At 43.8% G+C, this 22,994-nt stretch overlaps 1 protein-coding gene across 5 annotated transcripts in view; it reads right to left on the reverse strand.

The window, feature by feature from the left end:
* LOC106568109 (roundabout homolog 2) overlaps window positions 1-22,994 on the reverse strand; it is a 243,519-nt gene that overhangs the window by 41,793 nt on the left and 178,732 nt on the right. For 3 of the 5 annotated variants that reach the window (XM_045692356.1, XM_045692354.1, XM_045692358.1), the window contains exons 6-10: window positions 16,842-16,978; window positions 16,135-16,146; window positions 13,688-13,812; window positions 12,558-12,729; window positions 119-324 (exon numbers count right to left, since the gene is read on the reverse strand). In XM_045692356.1, the coding sequence (XP_045548312.1) occupies window positions 119-324; window positions 12,558-12,729; window positions 13,688-13,812; window positions 16,135-16,146; window positions 16,842-16,978 (652 nt within the window). The remainder of the gene's footprint in view (window positions 1-118; window positions 325-12,557; window positions 12,730-13,687; window positions 13,813-16,134; window positions 16,147-16,841; window positions 16,979-22,994) is intronic. The other 2 variants (XM_045692357.1, XM_045692355.1) reach the window with 1 other exon arrangement.

The following is a 22,994-nucleotide window of genomic DNA, read 5'->3' on the forward strand; positions in this document are numbered from 1 at the left end:
TGGAGTCACTATGGCAGGCAGACTCATGGCCAAATCAATCATGAGTGAACACAGTGTGGAGGCTTGCTGCTGTGACTGTGTGTATTGTGTTTGTACAGCATCAGTCCTATAAACCCACCCTGGAGCTTTGGATCTGCAGGCTGCCAGGCTCCAGCAGGGCCATGCGAAGGTCCTTCCCCAGCAGACTGAGGCCGTCCTTCAGCCAGGTAACGGTGGGCTCCGGGTCCCCTGATGCCTGGCACCTCAGCAGGGCCACACCCCCAACAGCCTGTGTCTGGTTGGATGGGCCCTGCCGGATGATGGGCGGGGGGCGGTCCTTTGAGGCTGGAGAAAAACAAGGAATCACAATGAAAACAATGAAACACAAACTATGAATTACAGTTTAGTGCTATACTAAATTACAAATTTGACCCTATAAACGTTAATGCATTTATCATTGGAGACGCAAGGTCTTCTTGATGTATCTGTTGTGATAGGGGGTACCTGTTTTGGGGGTCGTTTGCAGGTTTCTGATAGTGTGTGCTAATGACACCATATCACACCATAGCGCTCTATTTACAAGGTGTAGAATAACGATGGCTCGCCTACAGCGCTAATTACCCTGCCTTCACACCCTCCCTCCTTCCTTCTCTTCCTCCTCTGACTCACCGCTGCACCTCACAGCCCCCCCCCCCCCCCCCCCCAGACAAGAAACAAGCCACTGCATTTCTGGTGTGTTCAATCTTTTAATATTGTCTCTTCTTCCCCTGCTTATCAGTGCTGTTAGTCTCAACTCAGACAGAGTATTTGCACCAGGTTCTAGAGCTCTAAAATTCTATCACAGCTCCTTCAGACTCAGAGGACACAGTCACTAAACCAGAAAGAGAAACCAGCAGAGAAACCAATCAGACACCAGCCTTTATAGAGTGAGACATAATTTTACTCTGCTAACTTTCCTGCTGAGACTTTTATACTATACCCACTGTATACGTAATAATTGTCAGCACCACATTGTATGATTAATATTGAACAATTGCTAGACTCCAAAAATATTATTTAACTGTAATCAGATGCTATAACAAAAGATTACCTCTTCTTGCATTATTTTTCCAGCCAGATCGCTCAAGATTGACTTAGAAATTGTACGCCTGTCCATGTCCTGAGGACATCTGTAAATGCCTTCGAAACCGGCCAGTAGAGGCAACAGTGAGCGCTATTATGATCAAGTAGGCTTGGGTTTGCTAAGACGTTGTGGATAGTGGCGGTGGAATGGGAGAGTATATATGGATACGCCTGGTGCCCAAATTGATGACGTATGTCACGCAGCTGAGAGTGGAGTGTAGATGAATGGATTCGGTTCAGTCAGTGGTATTGATGAGAACTTCCCATCATACTAGTTTATGCTGGCAACAACAGCAGTATGGCGCTAGTTAAAACTTGTAAAAGAAAGTGATGCTTATTTCGATGGTCGAGGGAGAAATAATTTGTCGTATTGTGGTCGACATCTGGATGTCACCGTGGCATGCCAATTAGCTAACATAATGACAAGAAGTTGCAAATGACCAGTGCAACAGTGTTCTATTGAGGTGCTTGCTAGCATCTTTTCTCCGGGCAACAGGTCTCCCGGAGCAATGCAATATGGTTGGGCTTAGAGGCTTGTGCTTGCTGACGTGAGCTGCTTCCCACTGGCCAGCAGTTGCCTCCCACCGGGTAGCAGCATAACATGTCGCTGGCGGTAGCTCAATTGGGCAATTTGTTCCATCCACTTGATTTCATTTAAAGTAGGACAACATCCTACACGAGAAATAACTTGTAATATTGGTATTTGATACTACTGTAGTCACCATGTGGATGTCAAAGTGATACAGTCTACTGCTCAATGGGGAGAGTTTGCACTGCAAGCTGGTAACACAACAACACAGGGCACAGTGTCCCTACGATCCTGCTTGCCGCAGTAAGGAAAAGGAAGTAGCTAGATAGTGTAGCCAATATCAGGCCAGGGTGAAAGCTAAAGCACATTTATTGTAGTGATTTTCAACGAAAACTTACAACTACGGCATTAACGTCTACATAAAAAACTATACTAAGCACGCTCCCAAGTTCCAACTTTGGCAGGCAAGCAACATCTTTCTAGCAACATCTATCAACTAGCAAGCTGGGAAGGGCTCAACAGGATGACTTACTGAACCGAATCTGTTCGTCTCCACTCTACTTTTGCTGCACCAAATATGTAATACATTTGGGCACTAGGCATGTCCGTATAGCCTCTCCCGGTTTCCGAAGGTCCCGTGTTCAATTCCAGTTGTAGAGACAAATTTTGACTTTATTTTTACCTTAACCCTTAACGTAACCATTCGGAATGAATGCCTAAACTTAAAGATGCACTATGCAGAAATTGCTCCACCAATTTCCTGGTTGCTAAAATTCTAACAGTTCGCCTAATTTCAGTTTATGTGACAAACAAGCAAGTATAGTGTAGGTGATCATTGTACTATCTAAACCGCTGTTAATATATTTTCCATAACCAAAATGTTTTGATAAGATTTGCATCACAACTGAAGTGGCCAAATAACTTCTTAAAATTAAGCACATGAATCCACTTTACAATGAGTTTAGAGCATAACTGGCATACATAAGTAACGCGTGAGTTTCAAGTTTGGGGAAGATACTTTTCACCATAAAAATGCACCTTTATAATCAAAGCATTACATGCATAATCTCACTTTTGATAATGGTGTTTTCTCGCTAATGGAACCTTCACGCTTATAACCTACTGCCATGTGTGCTTTGCTGCGCTTATAATGTGAAGAAATAGCTTAATAGTTAACGAGATGTCAAGCTAAATGTTCTGATCTGCGTCAGCCACATTGAATAAAAACTTTTTTTTTATGCTAGTGGTTGCATTAATTTAGGATCTATTGCATCCCACAACTGTACGACTATGTTTAGAATATTTATTTCTGGCACAGAATTGAATAGGTAAACTCTAGTACAATGGGGGATAGTAGATTGACATAGGCTAGAGCTTTTGCTGTTTGTTAGGTCAACTCATCTTGTTGGCTGACGAAAAGTAAATGTGGACAGTTCTTCCAATATCTTCAATATGCGCCTCAGAATTGGATAAGCACGCACGCAGTCGCGTCCCCGATGTGTCTGTCTTCACTTGTAGCCTGTGAGAAAGACCCAATCACGTGATGGAGAGCCATGTGAGTGAGAAGTGATTCGGGGCACTTAGCACTCTGGGAGAAGGGAACAACGGCCACTGGCCGTAAAAGTCATTTACTTTTTTTAGGGTGCATTATGGCCACACAAAGGGGATGCCGTCGTGAAATTTGAGGCATTATCAAGTGCTTGTCAAATTGTGAATGAGAGACTGATGAAGTGTGTACAGCCTGCGCAAAAAAAACTAAGCAGAGCTCATGCTTTTCAAGCGACTTCTTTCAAATCATCATTAGAGTCGTATCATGCAGCCTAAAGTTACATTAATAACTCTAAATTAAACATATAGGAGTACCTATTTCTTTGCTACGGCTCAACACAGAATAGACGCATGCACGCACTCCCTCAAATAGTTTGGAGAAAATATAATTTATATTTTATTCAGCTTTATTCAATTGTATTCTTCATACTATAAAACAATATAAAATAATGCCATGGAATTCTAACCAAATCTTGTCTGCTAAATGAACTAGTGTAGCCTACAGCCCTATGGCATAGCCAGATTAGGACCTAACATGTAACACTCGTCGTTAGAAGGAGAAGTGGACCAAGGCGCAGCGTGGTAAGTGTTCATGATACTTTATTTCAAGAAACACTCAAACAAGAATAAGCAAAAGCAACAAAACGAAAGCGAACCGTTCTGTCAGGCACAGACACTAAACAGAAAATAACCTCTCTGGGCTAGGTGGGACGCTTGCGTCCCACCTACTCAACAGCCAGTTGAATCCTGTGGCGCGTTATTCAAATCAGACTCTCGTTAATCTAACCACACTGTCCGATTTCAAAAAGGCTTTACAACGAAAGCAAAACATTAGATTATGTCAGCAGAGTACCGAGCCAGAAATAATCAGACACCCATTTTTCAAGCTAGCATATAATGTCACATAAACCCAAACCACAGCTAAATGTAGCACTAACCTTTGATGATCTTCATCAGATGACAACCCTAGGACATTATGTTATACAATACATGCATGTTTTGTTCAATCAAGTTCATATTTATATCAAAAACCAGATTTTTACATTAGCATGTGACTAGCATGTGACTAGCATTCCCACCGAACACTGCCGGTGAATTTACTAAATTACTCACGATAAACGTTCACAAAAAGCATAACAATTATTTTAAGAATTATAGATACAGAACTCCTCTATGCACTCGATATGTCCGATTTTAAAATAGCTTTTCGGTGAAAGCACATTTTGCAATATTCTCAGTAGATAGCCCGGCATCACAGGGCTAGCTATTTAGACACCCAGCAGGTTTAGCACTCATCAAAGTCAGATTTACTATAAGAAAAATGTTCTTACCTTTGTTGTCTTTGTCAGAATGCACTCCCAGGACTTCTACTTCAATAACAAATGTTGGTTTGGTCCAAAATAATCCATCGTTATATCCAAACAGCGGCGTTTTGTTCGTGCGTTCTAGACACTATCCTAAAGGCTAAATAAGGGTGACGAGCATGGCGCAATTCGTGACAAAAGAATTCTAAATATTCCATTACCTTACTTCGAAGCATGTCAACCGCTGTTTAAAATCAATTTTTATGCAATTTTTCTCATAAAAAAGCGATAATATTCCGAACCGGGAATCTGCGTTTAGATAAACAGACAAAGGAAAAGAAACCATTCGGTCGAAGCGGGCACGCGCCTAAGCCCATAGTACTCTGAGTGGCCACTTGCCAAAAGCGATAAAGTGTTTCAGCCAGAGCCTGCCTCGATATCGTTCACCGTTTTCCCGGGCTCTGAGACCCTATGGACGACGTAGGAAGTGTCACGTTATTGCACAGATCCTGAGTTTTCAATAAAAAGAGCCAAGATGAAACACTACTTCTCAGACAGGCCACTTCCTGCTTGAAATCTTCTCAGGTTTTGGCCTGCCATAGGAGTTCTGTTATACTCAAAGACACCATTCAAACAGTTTTAGAAACTTTAGGGTGTTTTCTATCCAAAGCCAATAATTATATGCATATTCTAGTTACTGGGCAGGAGTAGTAACCAGATTAAATCGGGTACGTTTTTTATCCAGCCGTGCAAATACTGCCCCCTATCCCCAACAGGATAACCTCCCACAAACACAGGTGGAAAATAGGCTGCCTAAGTATGATTCCCAATCAGAGACAACGATAGACAGCTGCCTCTGATTGGGAACCACACTCGGCCCACAAACAAAGAAACAGAAAACATAGACTTTCCCACCCGAGTCACACCCTGACCTAACCAAACATAGAGAATACTAAGGATCTCTACGGTCAGGGTGTGACATAACATAAAGACAACTCAGAGTATGCTATTCTGTTCTTGTAAAATAGATAATATTTTCTTTATATCCTATTTCTTTAGACCTGTCTAAAATAAATAATGAATTTATTGTGAATGTGTTAGCTATATTACATGGATTTATTAGCCTTTTTAAAATGTAGATGTTCCAAAGGTCTGCATCTGTAGCTTGTAGGCTATGTGTGGAAACTAGGAGATGCTAAATGTGTTTATTACCGTGAGATCGACAGTTATTTGCTTGACAACCACCGGCTGACGAAATTTTGTGACCGCACAGCCCTAGTTTGGAGCAACGGGACTATGCTGAGCAAAAAGTTCTACAGCTGCACTATCGAGAGCATCTTGACTGGCTGCATCACCGCTTGATATGGCAAATGCACCACCCTCGACCGCAAAGCACTACAGAGGATGGTACGGACAGCCCAGTACCGAGGTCCCTGCCATCCAGCACCTCTATATCAGGCGTAAGACTGCTAAATAGTTAGTTAAAACCTCTTAGGGATCCCTTAAGCGCGAATCCCGCTCCAATCCCGTTAGCGGGATTGATTTGACAACATCCAGTGAAATTGCAGAGCGTCAAATTCAAACTACAGAAATATAAATATTCAACATTGACAAAAATATAAGTGTAAAACATCAAAATAAAGCTTAACTTCTTGTTAATCCAGCAGCTATGTCAGATTTCAAAAAGGCTTTATGGTGAAAGCACACCATGCGATTATATGAGGACAGCGTCCCGCATACAAACACATGAAAATCATTTTTCAACCAGGCAGGTGCGACACAAAAGTCAGAAATAGCCATATAATAAATGCCTTACTGTAAGGATCTATGTGTAGCTGGTTGTCATAGGGGTCATTGAATGGAGACCAAGGTGCAGCGTGTATAGTGCTCATTCTTTGATTTTTAATGAAAACACTTCAACAACAAAACAATAAAACAACCAACAACAGTCCCGTCAGGTACTCTAGACTAAACGGAAACAACCACCCACAAAACCCCAATGAAAAACAGGCTGCCTAAGTATGGCTTCCAATCAGAGACAACGATAGACAGCTGCCTCTGATTGGAAACCATACCTGGCCACAACATAGAAAATGACAGCATAGGATGAAACTCTAGACAACCCACACAGAAAACCCAAAACACATAGACAAAACACCCCCGTCACGCCCTGACCAAACTACTAGGAAACAATGACCACATACCAGGGTCAGGACGTGACAGTATCTCCCCCAAAGGTGCACACTCCGACTGCACCCAAACCAAAAAACCCAACAACAACCCCAAACACAAAGGGAGGGCAGTGAGGGTGACAACAGTCTATGGCGGCTCATGTGCTCCACCCAGAACCTTCCTCTTCTCCCGATCCTCCAGCAACGGAGGTGGCTCTGGCTCAGGGCGTAACCTCCATTCCGCCCGAATATCCCTCCGCTTTTGTAACATAGGCCTGTGGATCATTATTGGAGGAATTGGACTGTAGATCCTTACCAGAATCACTGTGCTGTAGACCACTGCTGGAGGTTCCGACCTCCAAGCCGCTGCTGGAGGATCTCGGTTGCAGGCCGCCGCTGAAGGCTCTGGGCTGCAGACCGCCGCTGAAGGCTCTGGGCTGCAGACCACCGCTGAAGGCTCTGGGCTGCAGACCGCCGCTGAAGTCTCCGGGCTGCAGACTGTCGCTGGAGGCTCCAGACTGGGGAGCGTCGCTGGAGGCCCCGGGCTGGGGAGCGTTGCTGAAGGCTCCGGACTGAAGAGCGTTGCTGGAAGCTCCAGACTGGGGAGTGTAGCTGGAGGCTCCGGACGGAACAGCGTCGCCGGAGGCTCCGGACTAGGAGGCGTCATAATCGGTTCCGGACTAATGACTATTGCTGCTGACTCCATGCCTTGGATCATTTCTATAGGTTCCGCACCAAGGATCATCACTGGAGGCATCTTACCTTGGATTCTCAATACAGGTGCCGGCTCATGGATTATTCTGACAGGCATCGTGCCATGGTTTATCCTTACAAGCTCCGGAATATTTAGAATCCCTCCAGGCTTCTTGCCAAGGATTTTTTCCTCAAGTTCCGGGCCATGGATTACCTCTTCAGGCTTCGTGCCATGGAATGTCCCTACAGGGTCCGGGCCATGGATCATCACTAAAGGCTTAGTGCAATGGATCATCTTTACAGGCATCGGACCATCGATTATCACTTGAGGATTTTTACGTGGAGCAGGAATCGGTCTCACCGGACTGGGGAGACGCACTAAGAGCCGAGTGCTCACAGCAGGCACCGGCCGTACCGGGTTATGGGTGCGCACTGGAGGGAGAGTGCGCAGAGCAGGCACCAGACGTACTGGGCCATGGAGGTTTACTGGAGGTCTGGCACTTACGGCTAGCACAACCCATCCTGGCTTGATGCTGACTCTAGCCCGGCAAGGGCGGAGCGCTGGCACAGGACGAACTGGGCTGTGCTGGGGAATGAGGGGTACCGTGTGTGGAGCAGGCGTAGGGTATCCTGGGCCGAAGAGCCGCACTGGAGGCCAGATACGTTGAGCCGGCACACTTTTTCCTGGCTGCCGGCCAACTCTCGCACGGCAACGTTGAGGAGCTTGTATCGACCGCACCGGACTGTGAGTGCGTATGGGCGACATAGTGCGCATCACTCCATACTGCATTGCTCGCCCCTCTGCGCGCCTGCTCCGCCGTGCCCTTTCCGCCAGTACCTCTCTCCGGAATCTAGCGTCGTGCTCCGCGCTTGACTCCCCGACTGGCTCCGGTTTACTCCATGGCTCACTCCGAAATGCCCGGGAAGTTAGATCAGGGCTCCCCCTGACCTCGCCAAACTCCCCGTATGCCTCCCCCCCAAAAAGTTTTTTGGGGCTGCCTCTTCGCCTCCCCTATTGGAGGATACAGCGCCTCATAATACCGTCGCTCCCTCGCTTCTTCCAATTCCTCCTTCGGGTGACGATACTCCCCAGCCTGGCTCCAGGGTCCCTTCCCATCCAGGATTTCTTCCCACATCCACAACTCCAGGTACCTCCTCTCACGCTGCTCAGTCCTTTTACTGTGGGTGGTTCTGTCATAGGGGTCGTTGAATGGAGACCAAGGTGCAGCGTCTATAGTGCTCATTCTTTGATTTTTATGAAAACACTTCAACAACAAAACAATAAAACGACCACGCTTTATGGTGAAAGCACACCATGCGATTATATAAGGACAGCGTCCCGAATACAAACACATGAAAATCATTTTTCAACCAGGCAGGTGCAACACAAAAGTCAGAAATAGCCATATAATAAATGCCTTACTGTAAGGATCTATGTGTAGCTGGTTGTCATAGGGGTCATTGAATGGAGACCAAGGTGCAGCGTGTATAGTGCTCATTCTTTGATTTTTAATGAAAACACTTCAACAACAAAACAATAAAACGACCAACAACAGTCCCGTCAGGTACTCTAGACTAAACGGAAACAACCACCCACAAAATCCCATGAAAAACAGGCTGCCTAAGTATGGCTTCCAATCAGAGACAACGATAGACAGCTGCCTCTGATTGGAAACCATACCTGGCCACAACATAGAAAATGACAACATAGAATGAAACTCTAGACAACCCACATAGAAAACAGAAAACCCAAAACACATAGACAAAACACCCCCCTGTCACGCCCTGATCAAACTACTAGGGAAAAATGACCTCATACCAGGGTCAGGACGTGACACTGGTGCAGAGGAGTCAGGCGCAGGACAGCAGAGATGAGTAAATAAAAGTAACTTTACTCAAAGTCATCAAAATACAAGAGAATTACCAAGCCCACAATACGGACCACAATACAACAAACAATCACTCACAAACAAACATGGGGAACAGAGGGTTAAATAATAAACAGGTAATTGGGTGGGTGAAACCAAGTGTGTAAGACTAAGACAAAACAAATGGAAAATGAAAAGTGGATCAGCGGTGGCTAGAAGGCCGGCGACATCGACCTCCGAACGCCGCCCGAACAAGGAGAGGGACCGATTTCAGCGGAAGTCATGACACTTACCTTTGAAGATCTTCTTTTTTTTGCAATCTCAAATGTCTCAGTGATACAATGAATGGTCGTTTTGTTCGATAAATTCCTTCTTTATATCCCCAAAATGTCCATTTATTTGGCGCGTTTGATTCAGATATACACCGGTTCCAACATGACAACAAAGTATCTAATAAGTTACCTGTAAACTTGGTCCAAACATTTCAAACAACGTTCCTAATCCAACCTGAGGTATCCTAAAATTTCAATAAACGATCAAATTTAAGACATGATAATCTGTTTCCAATACCGAAGAAAAATAACACGGAGTGCGCTCCTGTTCACGCACAACAAAAGACTAAAGCCCTTCAGAGTGACATGTACAAAGAATAGCACTACTTCTTCATTTCTCAAAAGAAAAACATCAAACAATTTCTAAAGACTGTTGACATCTAGTGGAAGCCATCGGAACTGCAATCTAGGCCCTAATAAGGTCTCCCATAGAAATCCATTGGAAAACACAATGACCTCAAAATATTTTTTCCCTGGATGGATTGTGGATTGGGTTTCGCCTGCCAAATCAGTTCTGTTATACTCACAGACATTATTCTAACAGTTTTAGAAACTTCAGTGTATTTTATATCCAAATCTAATTATAAGCATATCCTAGCTTCTGGGCCTGAGTAGCAGGCAGTTTACTTTGGGCATGCTTTTCATCCGGACGTGAAAATACTTCCCCCTAGCCCGAAGAAGTTTTAATGGTTACTGACCCTGTCTTGCACTGACTCTATGCACACTCACAAGACAAAATATACACACTATATACACACTCACATATATACCATACTGACCCACTCACACAAAACCCACACACATTCACATACACTACTGTACATACGCACACACTCATATAACACACAAATGTATACCGACACAACACAAACACACAACACACACACACAACAACCTCTCCCACAATGTGATCAAGACAAAGGAGATGATCGTGGACTACAGGAAAAGGAGGGAAGAGCACGCCCTCATTCTCATCGATGGGGCTGTACTGGAGCAGGTTGAGAGCTTCAAGTTCCTTTGTGTCCACATCACCAACAAACTATCGTGGTCCAAACACACCAAGACAGTCGTGAAGAGGGCACAACAACACCTATTCCCCCTCAGGAGACTGAAAAGATTTGGCATAGGTCCTCAGATCCTCAAAAAGTTATACAGCTGCACCATCGAGAACCTCCTGACTGGTTGCATCACCACCTGGTATGACAACTGCTCGGCCTCCAGTATGGCCCAGTACATCACTGGGGCCAAGCTTCCTGCCATCCAGGACTTCTATACCAGGCGGTGTCAGAGGAAGGCCCTAAAAATTGCCAAAGACTCCAGCCACCCTAGTCATAGACTGTTCTCTCTGCTACGGCATGGCAATCGGTACCGGAGCGCCAAGTCTAGGTCCAAAAGGCTTCTGAACAGCTTCTACCCCCAAGCCATAAGACTGCTAAATAGCTAATTAAATGGCTACCTGGACTATTTGCATTGACCCCCAACCCCGCCTTTTTTTTACGCTGCTGCTACTTGCTGTTTATTATCTATTATCTATGCATAGTCACTTTACCCCTACTTACATGTACAAATTACCTCAATTACCTTGACTAACCTGTACCCCCTCGTTATTGCTATTTTATTGTTGCTCTTTTATTTTTTACTTTAGTTTATTTAGTAAATATTTGTTCTTAATTCTTGTTTTTCTTAAAACTGCATTGTTGGTTAAGGGCGTGTAAGTAAGCATTTCAAAGTAAGGTCTAAACTTGTCGTATTCAGCGCATGTGACAAATACAATTTCATTTGATTTGACATACTCATCATATGCTGTTGCTACTCTGTCCTTTATTTTAGTCTTATTATTATCTATCTTAATGCCTAATCACATTACCCTGTCTTCATGTACATATCTACCTCAAATACCTCATTCCCCTCCCTGCACATTGATCTGGTACTGGTACTCCCTGTATATAGCTTCATTTTTGTATATTTTATTCCTCTTGTCTTACTATTTTTATTTTTACTATTATTTTTTAATTCTGTATCACTAGGCTCGTAAGCAAGCATTTCACGGTTATGTCTACCCGTTGTATTCGGCAGATGTGACAAATACAATTTGATTTGATTTACTTGATTTGAGCATTAGGAGCAACCCAGGGTGTCAAAAACACTTCAAAATTTGACCATTGGAGCAACTTAAAAATTTGTGTCTGAATCTGAAGTCAAATTGGTAAAACCGTGAGCTCTTGTTGCATTTTTCACACTCAATCACTTGATCAATTCCTTCAATTCCCTGTACTGTATACAGCAACACTATTTACATATTTTCCAACTCGCATGGCAAGGTATGTTCTCTTTCCAAAAAAAACTTTAGCAGATGTAAATTCAATAATGTGTGAGAGAGGAATCCAGGAAATGAATGAGAAAGAGAGAGAGAGATGGAGACAGAGATAGAGAGCGAGAGAGAGAAAGAGAGAGCGAGAGAGGCGTAAACAGCTCCTAACTGGCACTAGCTCAGCACTTAAGATAATGATGCTCTTTGAGAGGAGGAGAGAGGTGTACATGTGACTCTCCATCAGGGAGAGAGTTTTCATTTGAACAGTTTCTCTCTTTGTAGGCCTTTCATGGCCTGTCTCTGGTGTAACTTCCCACAGTGACATGCTAATGAAGTGGATGAAGGCATTTGACCGATTAGCTCTTACAGCTTTCAGCACATCTCAGCCAAGACTAGTGCCAAGCATTAAACAGTCAGCCTCTGATTAATTTTATGCACCTTCAGTGCATGTGGTCAAGCAAGTGTGTGTGCTTGCACTTAGTTGTGCATTGTTCTCAGGCAAGGTACACAATTCGGTTGGCAAGGATAGCTCTGCAGGTGCGCATTGATATGACCACATCTACCAGTGTATGTGGTGTGTGTGTGTGTGTGTGTGTGTGTGTGTGTGTGTGTGTGTGTGTGTGTGTGTGTGTGTGTGTGTGTCTGTGTGTGTGTGTGTGTGTGCGTGTGTTTGTGCATGGCATGCTCTATATACTCTCACCGTCTGCCACCTCTAGCTGAGCCTTGGCCAGGATGCTGCCGGCCACAGTAAGGGCCTGGCAGGTGTAGTAGCCTGCATCAGAGCGCTGTACGGAGGAGATGGTCAGCTCTCCACTCACTGCCACTGACACACGGCTGTCTCCCTGCGCTGGCTGGCTGGGGAACAGCAGATCCTGGTGAGATAACATAGATTCATTATGAAAAACAGCATGTTGTTTAGTCCTGTGCTCCATAGAAAACATGGCGAGATTCAATGTAGGCCTAAATGTTGCCGTTAATAGTATGAGTGAATAATAAATCATAACTGTACTGTGCAGTTATGAGTCATAATTGCTGTCAGTGACAACCTTGGCAATACAATGTTATATAACAGTATAGTCCCATGCACAAGGCAAGAGCAGACTGCATTAACTAAAAAGCACCAACAGGTTAAACCAATCATCTGAAGCCTTGCTCTATTTTACTCCATTTCCATTCTCAGTGTGTGTTCATTACTGACTAGGATGTTATGTCCTTAGTCCTCCTATTCACTCACTTATCCTACAAATGTGTGTGTAATTCAGTAGTAAGGGTTTGGGGTCCTCTATCTGCTCGGAGTGGTCAGTAATTTACACTGTGTGTGAGACGCAGTCAGCCCTGCCAGTGATGATGCCCTGCACTACGGGTCTTGAAGTTAAGTGAGTCCTCACGGCCGCCCACACATAGCCTTGAAGTCTCTACCTCTTTCGCTTCAATTCGATTTTTTTCCCATTCTGCTACCTGAGAGCAGACAAACGGATGGGAAGGGAAGGACATTAGCCTGATCCCATTATGCCTAACAACTAATGCAGCAAATGATTGTAATTTCTTGAGAAATAAATTTCTGGTCAGAGCCCTGCAGAGTGGACTGATGATTGATGACCACTTCATTATGTAACTGTCACCGGGCTCAGGAATCCGGAATGCTCTCTCTCGCTCCACGGCTCTATCCACTGTCCAATCAGGACCCAACCTTCATGTCTCAATTAGGTAAACAAGTAAAAGGTTATTTTTGTTTATGTGCATTGGAGGAGGCCAACACACTAAGGGGAACTCTCATGTATAAAAGCACACAGACATTCAACACACGTTATTCAAACAAGTGTTTCTTACCTGGCTGCCCTCTCGTTGCCAAAACACAGTGGGTTGGGGGTTGCCCTTGGTCTCACAGGGGAAGGTGGCTGTGCGCCCTTCAGCCACGATCTGGTCCCGGGGTCGCACCACAAACAGGGGAGCCTCTGAAGGTCAAAGGTCAGAGATGTGAAACTGTCACCACAGCACAGCAGGAACACATTTAGAGAAAATGATGTTCATGTATACAAACTAAGCAAGGAGCGCTACAGGTTTCAGCTACAAGCTACAGGCTGCAGGGAACATGCAACAGGTGATTGTCTAGTAGTCTCTCTTAAGAGCCATTACTACAGCTAACAGACCACACAAGCCATAGATCCAGCTGACTGCAAACCTGCATGAATGAGACCAACTCATGAGCACGGCTGCTTTAACACACATTCTCCCCTTCTAGTTTCTACATCAGAACTACTGCATATCAACTACTATGTCTTGATACGGTTGGAGAAACAAAGGGTTTTCAACTAACTTTACAACACACAACTAAAAGGAGGGCAGGGTTGGGTGATTCAAACTAAGGAACAAAATGTGCATGTATTAGTACTGTATGTTAAATAATCAGGTGTGAATGTGTGTTTTGTGTTTATGGGTGTGTATGTACAGTGAGGGAAAGAAGTTTTTGATCCCCTGCTGATTTTGTACGTTTGCCCACTGACAAAGAAATGATCAGTCTATAATTTTTATGGTAGGTTTATTTGAACAGTGAGAGACAGAATAACACCAACAAAAAATCCAGAAAAACACATGTCAAAAATGTTATAAATTGATTTGCATTTTAATGAGGGAAATAAGTATTTGACCCCCTCTCAGTCAGAAAGATTTCTGGAACCCAGGTGTCTTTTATACAGGTAACGTGCTGAGATTAGGAGCACACTCTTAAAGGGAGTGCTCCTAATCTCAGCTTGTTACCTGTATAAGAGAGACCTGTCCACAGAAGCAATCAATCAATCAGATTCCAAACTCTCCACCATGGCCAAGACCAAAGAGCTCTCCAAGGATGTCAGGAACAAGATTGTAGACCTACACAAGGCTGAAATGGGCTACAAGACCATCGCCAAGCAGCTTGGTGAGAAGGAGACAACAGTTGGTGCGATTATTCGAAATGGAAGAAACACAAAAGAACTGTCAACGTCCCTCGGCCTGAGGCTCCATGCAAGATCTCACCTCGTGGAGTTGTAATGATCATGGGAACAGTGAGGAATCAGCCCAGAACTACACGGGAGGATCTTGTCAATGATCTCAAGGCAGCTGGAACCATAGTCACCAACAAAACAATTAGTAACACACTACGCCGTGAAGGACTGAAATCCTGCAGCGCCCGCAAGGTCCCCCTGCTCAGGAAAGCACATATACATGCCCGTCTGAAGTTTGCCAATGAACATCTGAATGATTCAGAGGACAACTGGGTGAAAGTGTTGTGGTCAGATGAGACCAAAATGGAGCTCTTTGGTATCAACTCAATTCGCCGTGTTTGGAGGAGGAGGAATGCTGCCTATGACCCAAAGAACACCATCCCCACCGTCAAACATGGAGGTGGAAACATTATGCTTTGGGGGTGTTTTTCTGCAAAGGGGACAGGACAACTTCACCGCATCAAAGGGACGATGGACGGGGCCATGTACCGTCAAATCTTGGGTGAGAACCTCCTTCCCTCAGCCAGGGCATTGAAAATGGGTCGTGGATGGGTATTCCAGCATGACAATGACCCAAAACACACGGCCAAGGCAACAAAGGAGTGGCTCAAGAAGAAGCACAGGTCCTGGAGTGGCCCAGCCAGTCTCCAGACCTTAATCCCATAGAAAATCTGTGGAGGGAGCTGAAGGTTCAAGTTGCCAAACGTCAGCCTCGAAACCTTAATGACTTGGAGAAAATCTGTAAAGAGGAGTGGCACAAAATCCCTCCTGAGATGTGTGCAAACCTGGTGGCCATCTACAAGAAACGTCTGACCTCTGTGATTGCCAACAAGGGTTTTGCCACCAAGTACTAAGTCATGTTTTGCAGAGGGGTCAAATACTTATTTCCCTTAAAATGGAAATCAATTTATAACATTTTTGACATGTGTTTTTCTGGATTTTTTTGGTTATTCTGTCTCTCACTGTTCAAATAAACCTACCATTAAAATTATAGACTGATCATTTCTTTGTCAGTGGGAAAACGTACAAAATCAGCAGGGGATCAAATACTTTTTTCCCTCACTGTATACAAGTGTAGGAACATTTACTGAGCCCTTTTAAGCATGTGCCTTTGCGTGTGTGTGTGCATGTGTGTATCGTTGTGTTACAGAGAGAGAGAGAGAGAGAGAGAGAGAGAGAGAGAGAGAGAGAGAGAGAGAGAGAGAGAGAGAGAGAGAGAGAGAGAGAGAGAGAGAGAGAGAGAGAGAGAGAGAGAGAGAGAGTAATACATGCAGAATGGGATCAGGTCTTACTTACCAACAGGGCGATCTGGTGAAAGAACAATGGTGTGGATGGGTGAGGACAAAACACAAGACCGAGAGGAGCGGAGGAGAGGAGGAGAGGAGAGGGAAAGAAAAATAAATGAAAATCAGAAATGAATGACATATGGTGTTGGGTACAAAAGTCCAGCAGGAACGGATGAGGAGAGTGGGGCTCAGTCACCATGGCAGGTGATGGCAAGGGGCTTAGGTAAATGAAATAAACCTGGCATCATCTTGGGTTGGAAGGTTTTTATAGTAATACAATGTTCACATTGTCTTATGCACAGTCACAGATGTGGAAACATCATAGCATCACCACTGACACACTGTGCTTATGTACAAACAAACAAAGGCAAAATCAGAACGCTGAGTTTTGCCTGCCTTACACTCTTCAACTCAAATACCCTTAAAATACCCTACCAGAGTCTCACTGCACCAGTTCTATTAGCATCCCAGTGGAGAGAGGGATGCAGGGTGTGTAGCACAATTGGTTCTGGTTAAGTTGCTCATCTTTGTGTGGAGGCTGGAGGTCCTGGTGTAATCATTCAGTCTGGGCCCTGGGAGAGAGAGGGACTGAGCCCAGCTCCAGGCTCACATCAGGGGGGCAATAACACTCGCACGGACTCACCCTGCTGAGACTATTACCACAGCTCCAGGAACAGGACTGGTGTCTGTCTGTCTCCTACAGTAATATATACTCACCCCTGATGGTGAGGGTAGCCGAGACCTCCACTTTGCCCACACGGTTCTCAGCCACACAGGTGAAGGTGCCCTGGTCGCCAGCCGATGCCTTCTTGATCCTCAGGAGGAAATCCTCCTTCTCATACCGGATGTCATACCTGAGGAAGGAGGAGAGGAGAGGTTGACATTACACAAGTCAAGCTTGCAGTAATCAGTCTCGCACCTCTGCTGGCTTGCATGCCATGGCTGTTTTACTAAATGGCTGCTATGATACGGTTGGAAAAAGGGGCAATGTTCTATATAAATAACAATTACACTTAAAAATGTAACCGTATGCTTACGTACAATACAGTAAGAAACGCAATCCACTTCTGGGACATTTTAGAGTAAAGCTTACATAAAATAATAGGCTGTGGAGATAAGGTTGTTTTGAAAAATAAAGCAAGGTTTTCTGAGACACTTAAAACTACCCGCTGCAGAAAGACTACATTCTGCTACAGAGGAGGAGGAGGAGAAGGGTGGCCAATTGTGCAGGGCTGAAAGGCAAGGTAAAATGAAAGGTGCTTTCAGCTGGAACCCTGACTGTTCCTCTATTTCAATATTTATGAAGAAGAGGCACCCACTGTGGGGTGTGTGTGAGTGTGTGTGTGCTATGTGTGTATGAGTGAGTGAGTGAGTGAGTGAGTGAGTGAGTGAGTGAGTGAGTGAGTGAGTGAGTGAGTGAGTGAGTGAGTGAGTGAGTGAGTGAGTGAGTGAGTGAGTGGGTGAGTGAGTGAGTGAGTGAGTGAGTGAGTGAGTGAGTGAGTGAGAGTGAGAGTGAGAGTGAGAGAGAGAGAGAGAGAGAGAGAGAGAGAGAGAGAGAAAGAGAAAGAGAAAGGCTGTCTAATCCCAGAGCCAGCAAGGTGGAAGAATCTTACATTCTGCCCTTGAGCAATGCAGTTAACCCCCACAACAACTGCTCCCCGGGAGCAGATGAGGCGGAAGTCGATTAAGGCAGCCAGAGCAGGGCTAACAGTTCATCACTCAGAGAAACACCAGTCCTAACAGAGCAGGGCTAACAGTTCATCACTCAGAGAAACACCAGTCCTAACAGAGTAGGGCTAACAGTTCATCACTCAGAGAAACACCAGTCCTAACAGAGCAGGGCTAACATTCGATCACTCAGAGAAACACCAGTCCTAACAGAGCAGGGCTAACAGTTCATCACTCAGAGAAACACCAGTCCTAACAGAGCAGGGCTAACAGTTCATCACTCAGAGAAACACCAGTCCTAACAGAGCAGGGCTAACATTCGATCACTCAGAGAAACACCAGTCCTAACAGAGCAGGGCTAACAGTTCATCACTCAGAGAAACACCAGTCCTAACAGAGTAGGGCTAACAGTTCATCACTCAGAGAAACACTAGTCCAACAGAGTAGGTCTAACAGTCCATCACTCAGAGAAACACTGGTCCTAACAGAGCAGGGCTAACAGTTCATCACTCAGAGAAACACTGGTTCTAACAGAGCAGGGCTAACAGTTCATCACTCAGAGAAACACCAGTCCTAACAGATCAGGTCTACCAGTCCATCAATCAAGGGCACAGGGTTTGACATGGCTACAGAGCATGGAACATTATGGAACTGGACTCTCCCCTCTAAGGGGCCTCCTCTGGTCTCTGAAGCAGACAGACCAGTAAACGGTAAATCTGTCCAGTCTTCCATAACGTCTGGACATATGAGACGAGCAGAGCACTGAAACAGAATGAGGGGGGTGGGGCCACAGATGCAAGAGGTGAGAAAAGTGAGGGGGAGAATATCGATAGAGCTTTCTGTCCATTCGGACAGTTGGTGTGTCAGTCTGAAACTTGTGAAGACTCCAGTCACGTCACATCTCTGACCCACATACACACCTCCCTGGAGGGCTGGTCTGGGAGGGATGGGGAAGGAGAGGCCGGGAAGGAAGGAAGGAGAGAGAGAAAGAGAAAGAGAGAATGGCAGGTCTGGAAGTAGGGCATGTTTCTGGAATCAGGGGGAAGGATGGAGAAAGGAGTGAGTAGGGAGTAGACAGACAGACAGCCAGATGGAAGTACAGCCAGACAGACACTACTCTATTCTACCCCAGTCTGAGAGAACGTTCCTCACGGCCACTTCCCGTCTCGGACACATGGTCCTGCTGAACACACAGACTGAAGCCAACACTATCTTAATTCTCTCCCACACCACTACTACTTCAGGGTACTTCCTTTAGAAATACACACTTAACCCTGTTAGGGCTAGGGGGCAGTATTTGCACGGCCGGATAAAAAAACGTACCCGATTTAATCTGATTACTACTCCTGCCCAGTAACTAGAATATGCATATAATTGTTTGATTTGGATAGAAAACACCCTAATGTTTCTAGAACTGTTTGAATGGTGTCTGTGAGTATAACAGAACTCATATGGCAGTCAAAACCCTGAGACAAATCCTGACAGGAAACTGAAATCTGATGTGTGGATATCACTTCAAACATTTGCCATTGAAACACACAGGGGCTTGTGATTCATTTAGCACTTCCTATGGCTTCCACTAGATGTCCCCAGTCTTTACAAAGTGGTTTGAGTCTCCTACTATCAAAATTGACTGAAAGAGAGGATGTTTATCTTGGTCACAGGGGATGGGCCATTACCATTGTGACGTCGGCGCCTATGGGTACTCTCCCTTTTCGAAACGTTTTGAAAGACAATGCAACCGTCCCAATGGAATATTATTGAAGCCCTGGTTGAAAAAGCTCCTAAAGATTTATGTTATACAACGTTTGACATGTTTGAACGAACTTAAATATATTTTTTTTGCTCATTCCTGACGACAAGTCAGATGCACACGGAACATTTTCACTAGCCTTCGGAGCGCTCTAACACTATTGGGACATAAATTATTAACTTTTTTGAACAAAACTACATTTGTTATGGACCTGGGATTCCTAGAAGTGCCTTCTGATAAAGATAATCAAAGGTAAGGGATTATTTACAATAGTATTTTTGATGGTTGATCGTTCCAAGATGGCTCCAACATTTATAGCCTAGACTTTTTTTCTGGGCATACCACGTCGTCTATTGCAAAGTGTGATTTCCCAGTAAAGTTATTTTTAAATCTGGCAAAGAGATGGCAGTCAAGACATGTTAATCTATAAGTCTTTGAATGACAATATTACATTTTAACAATGTTTTCGAATAGTAATTTTGTAAATTGTAGCGCTGATTCATCGGAAGCATTTGAGGGAAAAGATTTTCTGAACGTCATGCGCCGATGTAAAATGCTGTTTTTATATATAAATATGAACTTTATCGAACAAAAAATGCATGTGTTGTGTAACATGATGTCCTAGGAGTGTCATCTGATGAAGGTTGTCAAAGGTTAGTGCTGCATTTAGCTGTGTTTTGGGTATTTGTGATGCATGCTAGTTGCTTTGAAAATGGCTGTGTGATTATTTCTGGCTGGGTACTCTGCTGACATAATCTAATGTTTTGCTTTTGCTGTAAAGCCTTTTTGAAATCGGACAACGTGGTTCGATTCAGGAGAGGTGTATCTATAAAACGGTGTAAAATAGTCATGTTTGAGAAATTGAAGTTATAGCATTTATGAGGTTTTGCATTTAGCGCGACGCGATTCCATTGGCTGTTGATTAGGGTGGGACGCAAGCGTCCCACTGGCCCAGACAGGTTAAAGTATATCATGGACTGAAACATATATTTCCTTTCATACAGATCCCAATAGGGTCAAAGACGTTATATGGGATTTGACATTGGCAAACTGTGAAAGAGTTTTCAGTTACTGTGAAACTAGCCAGGCCAACAGAGTAAAGCCGGCTGCTGGGAGGGACAAAGAGTTATGGTAAATGTTGTTTTATGCTGTGGACCTAATCACATATTGACTCCATTGGCAGCATAGTCCTCCTGCTGTGACACCAGGCTAAGGACTCTAACCTCAGACTACCCTGCATGTCTAAAGCCAGTTGTGTAAATGGATTATTGCTCTGGACAGTTGTCCTGATGGCCACTTCAATTAGATAATGATACATAATAGTGGCCTAAATATATGGTATTGCTAGAGCTTGGGTCTTGTGTAGTGTAGCTATATAAATAAAATGACTATTTCTTTGAGTCTAGCTAGAACGGGTAGAATGCCTTCAGAAATAATTCATACCCCTTGACTTATTCTATGTATATTTTGTTGTGTTACAATCTGAATTCAAAATGGATTACTTTTTTTTTCTCTCTCACCCATCTACATTCAATACCTCATAATGACAAAGTGAAAACATGTTTTTAGAAATTTTAGCAAATGTATTGAAAATGAAATACAGGAATATCTAATTTACATAAGTATTCACAATCCTGAGTCAATACATCACCTTTGGCAGTGATTACAGCTGTGAGTCTCTAAGAGCTTTACACTCCTAGATAGTACAATATTTGCCCATTATTCTTTTAAAAATTATTCAAGCTCTGTCAATTTGGGTTGTTGATCATTACTAGACAGCCATTTTCAAGTCTTGCCATAGGTTTTCAAGTTGATTTAAGTCAAAACTGTAACTAGACCCCTCAGGAACATTCAATGTCGTCTTGGTAAGCAGCTCCAGTGTGCAATAGGCCTTGTGTTTTAGGTTATTGTTCTGCTGAAGGGTGGAAAGCACACTGAACCAGGTTTTCATCTAGGATTTAACCTGTGCTTAGCTCCATTCCATTTATTTCTATCCTGAAAAACTCACCAGTCCTTAACGATTACAAGTATACCCATAACATGATGCAGCCACCACTACAGTATGCTTGAAAATATGAAGAATGGTACTCATTGATGTGTTGTGTTGGATTTGACCCAAACATAATGCTTTGTATTCAGGACATAAAGTTCATTTATTTGCCACATTTTTTGCAGATTTACTTTAGTGCCTTTATTCTGTAAAGGATTCCTTATTTTCACTCTGTCATTTAGGTTAGTATTGTGGAGTAACTACAATGCTGTTAATCCATCCTTAGTTTTCTACCATCACAGCCATTAAACCCTGTAACTGTTTTACAACCACCATTGGCCTCATTTTGAAATCCCTGAGAGGTATCCTTCCAATCCAGCAACTGAGTTAGGAAGGATGCCTGTATAATTCTAGTGACTGGGTGTATTGATACACCATCCAAAGAGTAATTAATACGTTGACCATGCTCACAGGGATATTCAATGTCTGTTTTTTTAACCTTTCTTCCAATAGGTCCCCTTTTTTGCGAGGAATTGGAAAACCTCTCTTGTCTTTGTGGTTGAATCTCTGTTTGAAAATCATTGCTCGACTGTGAGTCCATGAAATGTATTATTTGACTGGTTAAGCACATTTTCTACTCCTGAACTTATTTAGGCTTGCCATAACAAAGGGGTTGAATACTTATTGACTCAAGACCTTTCAGATTTTCATTTTTAATTAATTTGTAAAAATGTCTAAAAACATTATTCCACTTCGACATTATGGGGTATTGTGTGTTGGCCATTTCAAATTCAGGCTGTAACATTATTTATTTTTTAAGTCAAGTGGTGTGAATACTTTCTGAAGTGCATTCGGAAAGAATTGAGACCCCTTGACTTTTACCACATTTTGTTACGTTACAGCCTTATTCAAAAATTGATTAAATCGTTTTTTCCCTAATCAATCTACACACAACACCCCATAATGACAAAGTAAAAACAGGTTTAAAAAAAACATTCGTAAAAAATTCAATGTCACATTTACATAAGTATTCAGACACATTACTCAGTACTTTGTTGAAGCACCTTTGGCAGCGATTACAGCCTTGAGTCTTCTTCGGTATGATTCTACAAGCTCACACACCTGTATTTGGGGAGTTTCTCCCATTCTTCTTTGCGGATCCTCTCAAGCTCTGTCAGGTTGGATGCTGAGTGTTGCTGCACAGCTATTTTCAGGTCTCTCCAGAGATGTTAGATCGGGTTCAAGTCCGGGCTCTGGCTGGGCCACTCAAGGACATTCAGAAACGTGTCACTCCTGCATTGTCTTGGCTGTGTGCTTAGGGTCGTTGTCCTGTTGGAAGGTGAACATTCGCCCCAGTCTGAGGTCCTGAGCACTCTGGAGCAGATCTTCATCAAGGATCTCTCTTTACTTTGCTCCGTTCATCTTTTCCTCTATCCTAACTAGTCTCCCAGTCACTGCC

The sequence above is a fragment of the Salmo salar genome, chromosome ssa13 (genome assembly GCF_905237065.1).
Source record: "Salmo salar chromosome ssa13, Ssal_v3.1, whole genome shotgun sequence".
Lineage (NCBI taxonomy): Eukaryota > Metazoa > Chordata > Actinopteri > Salmoniformes > Salmonidae > Salmo > Salmo salar.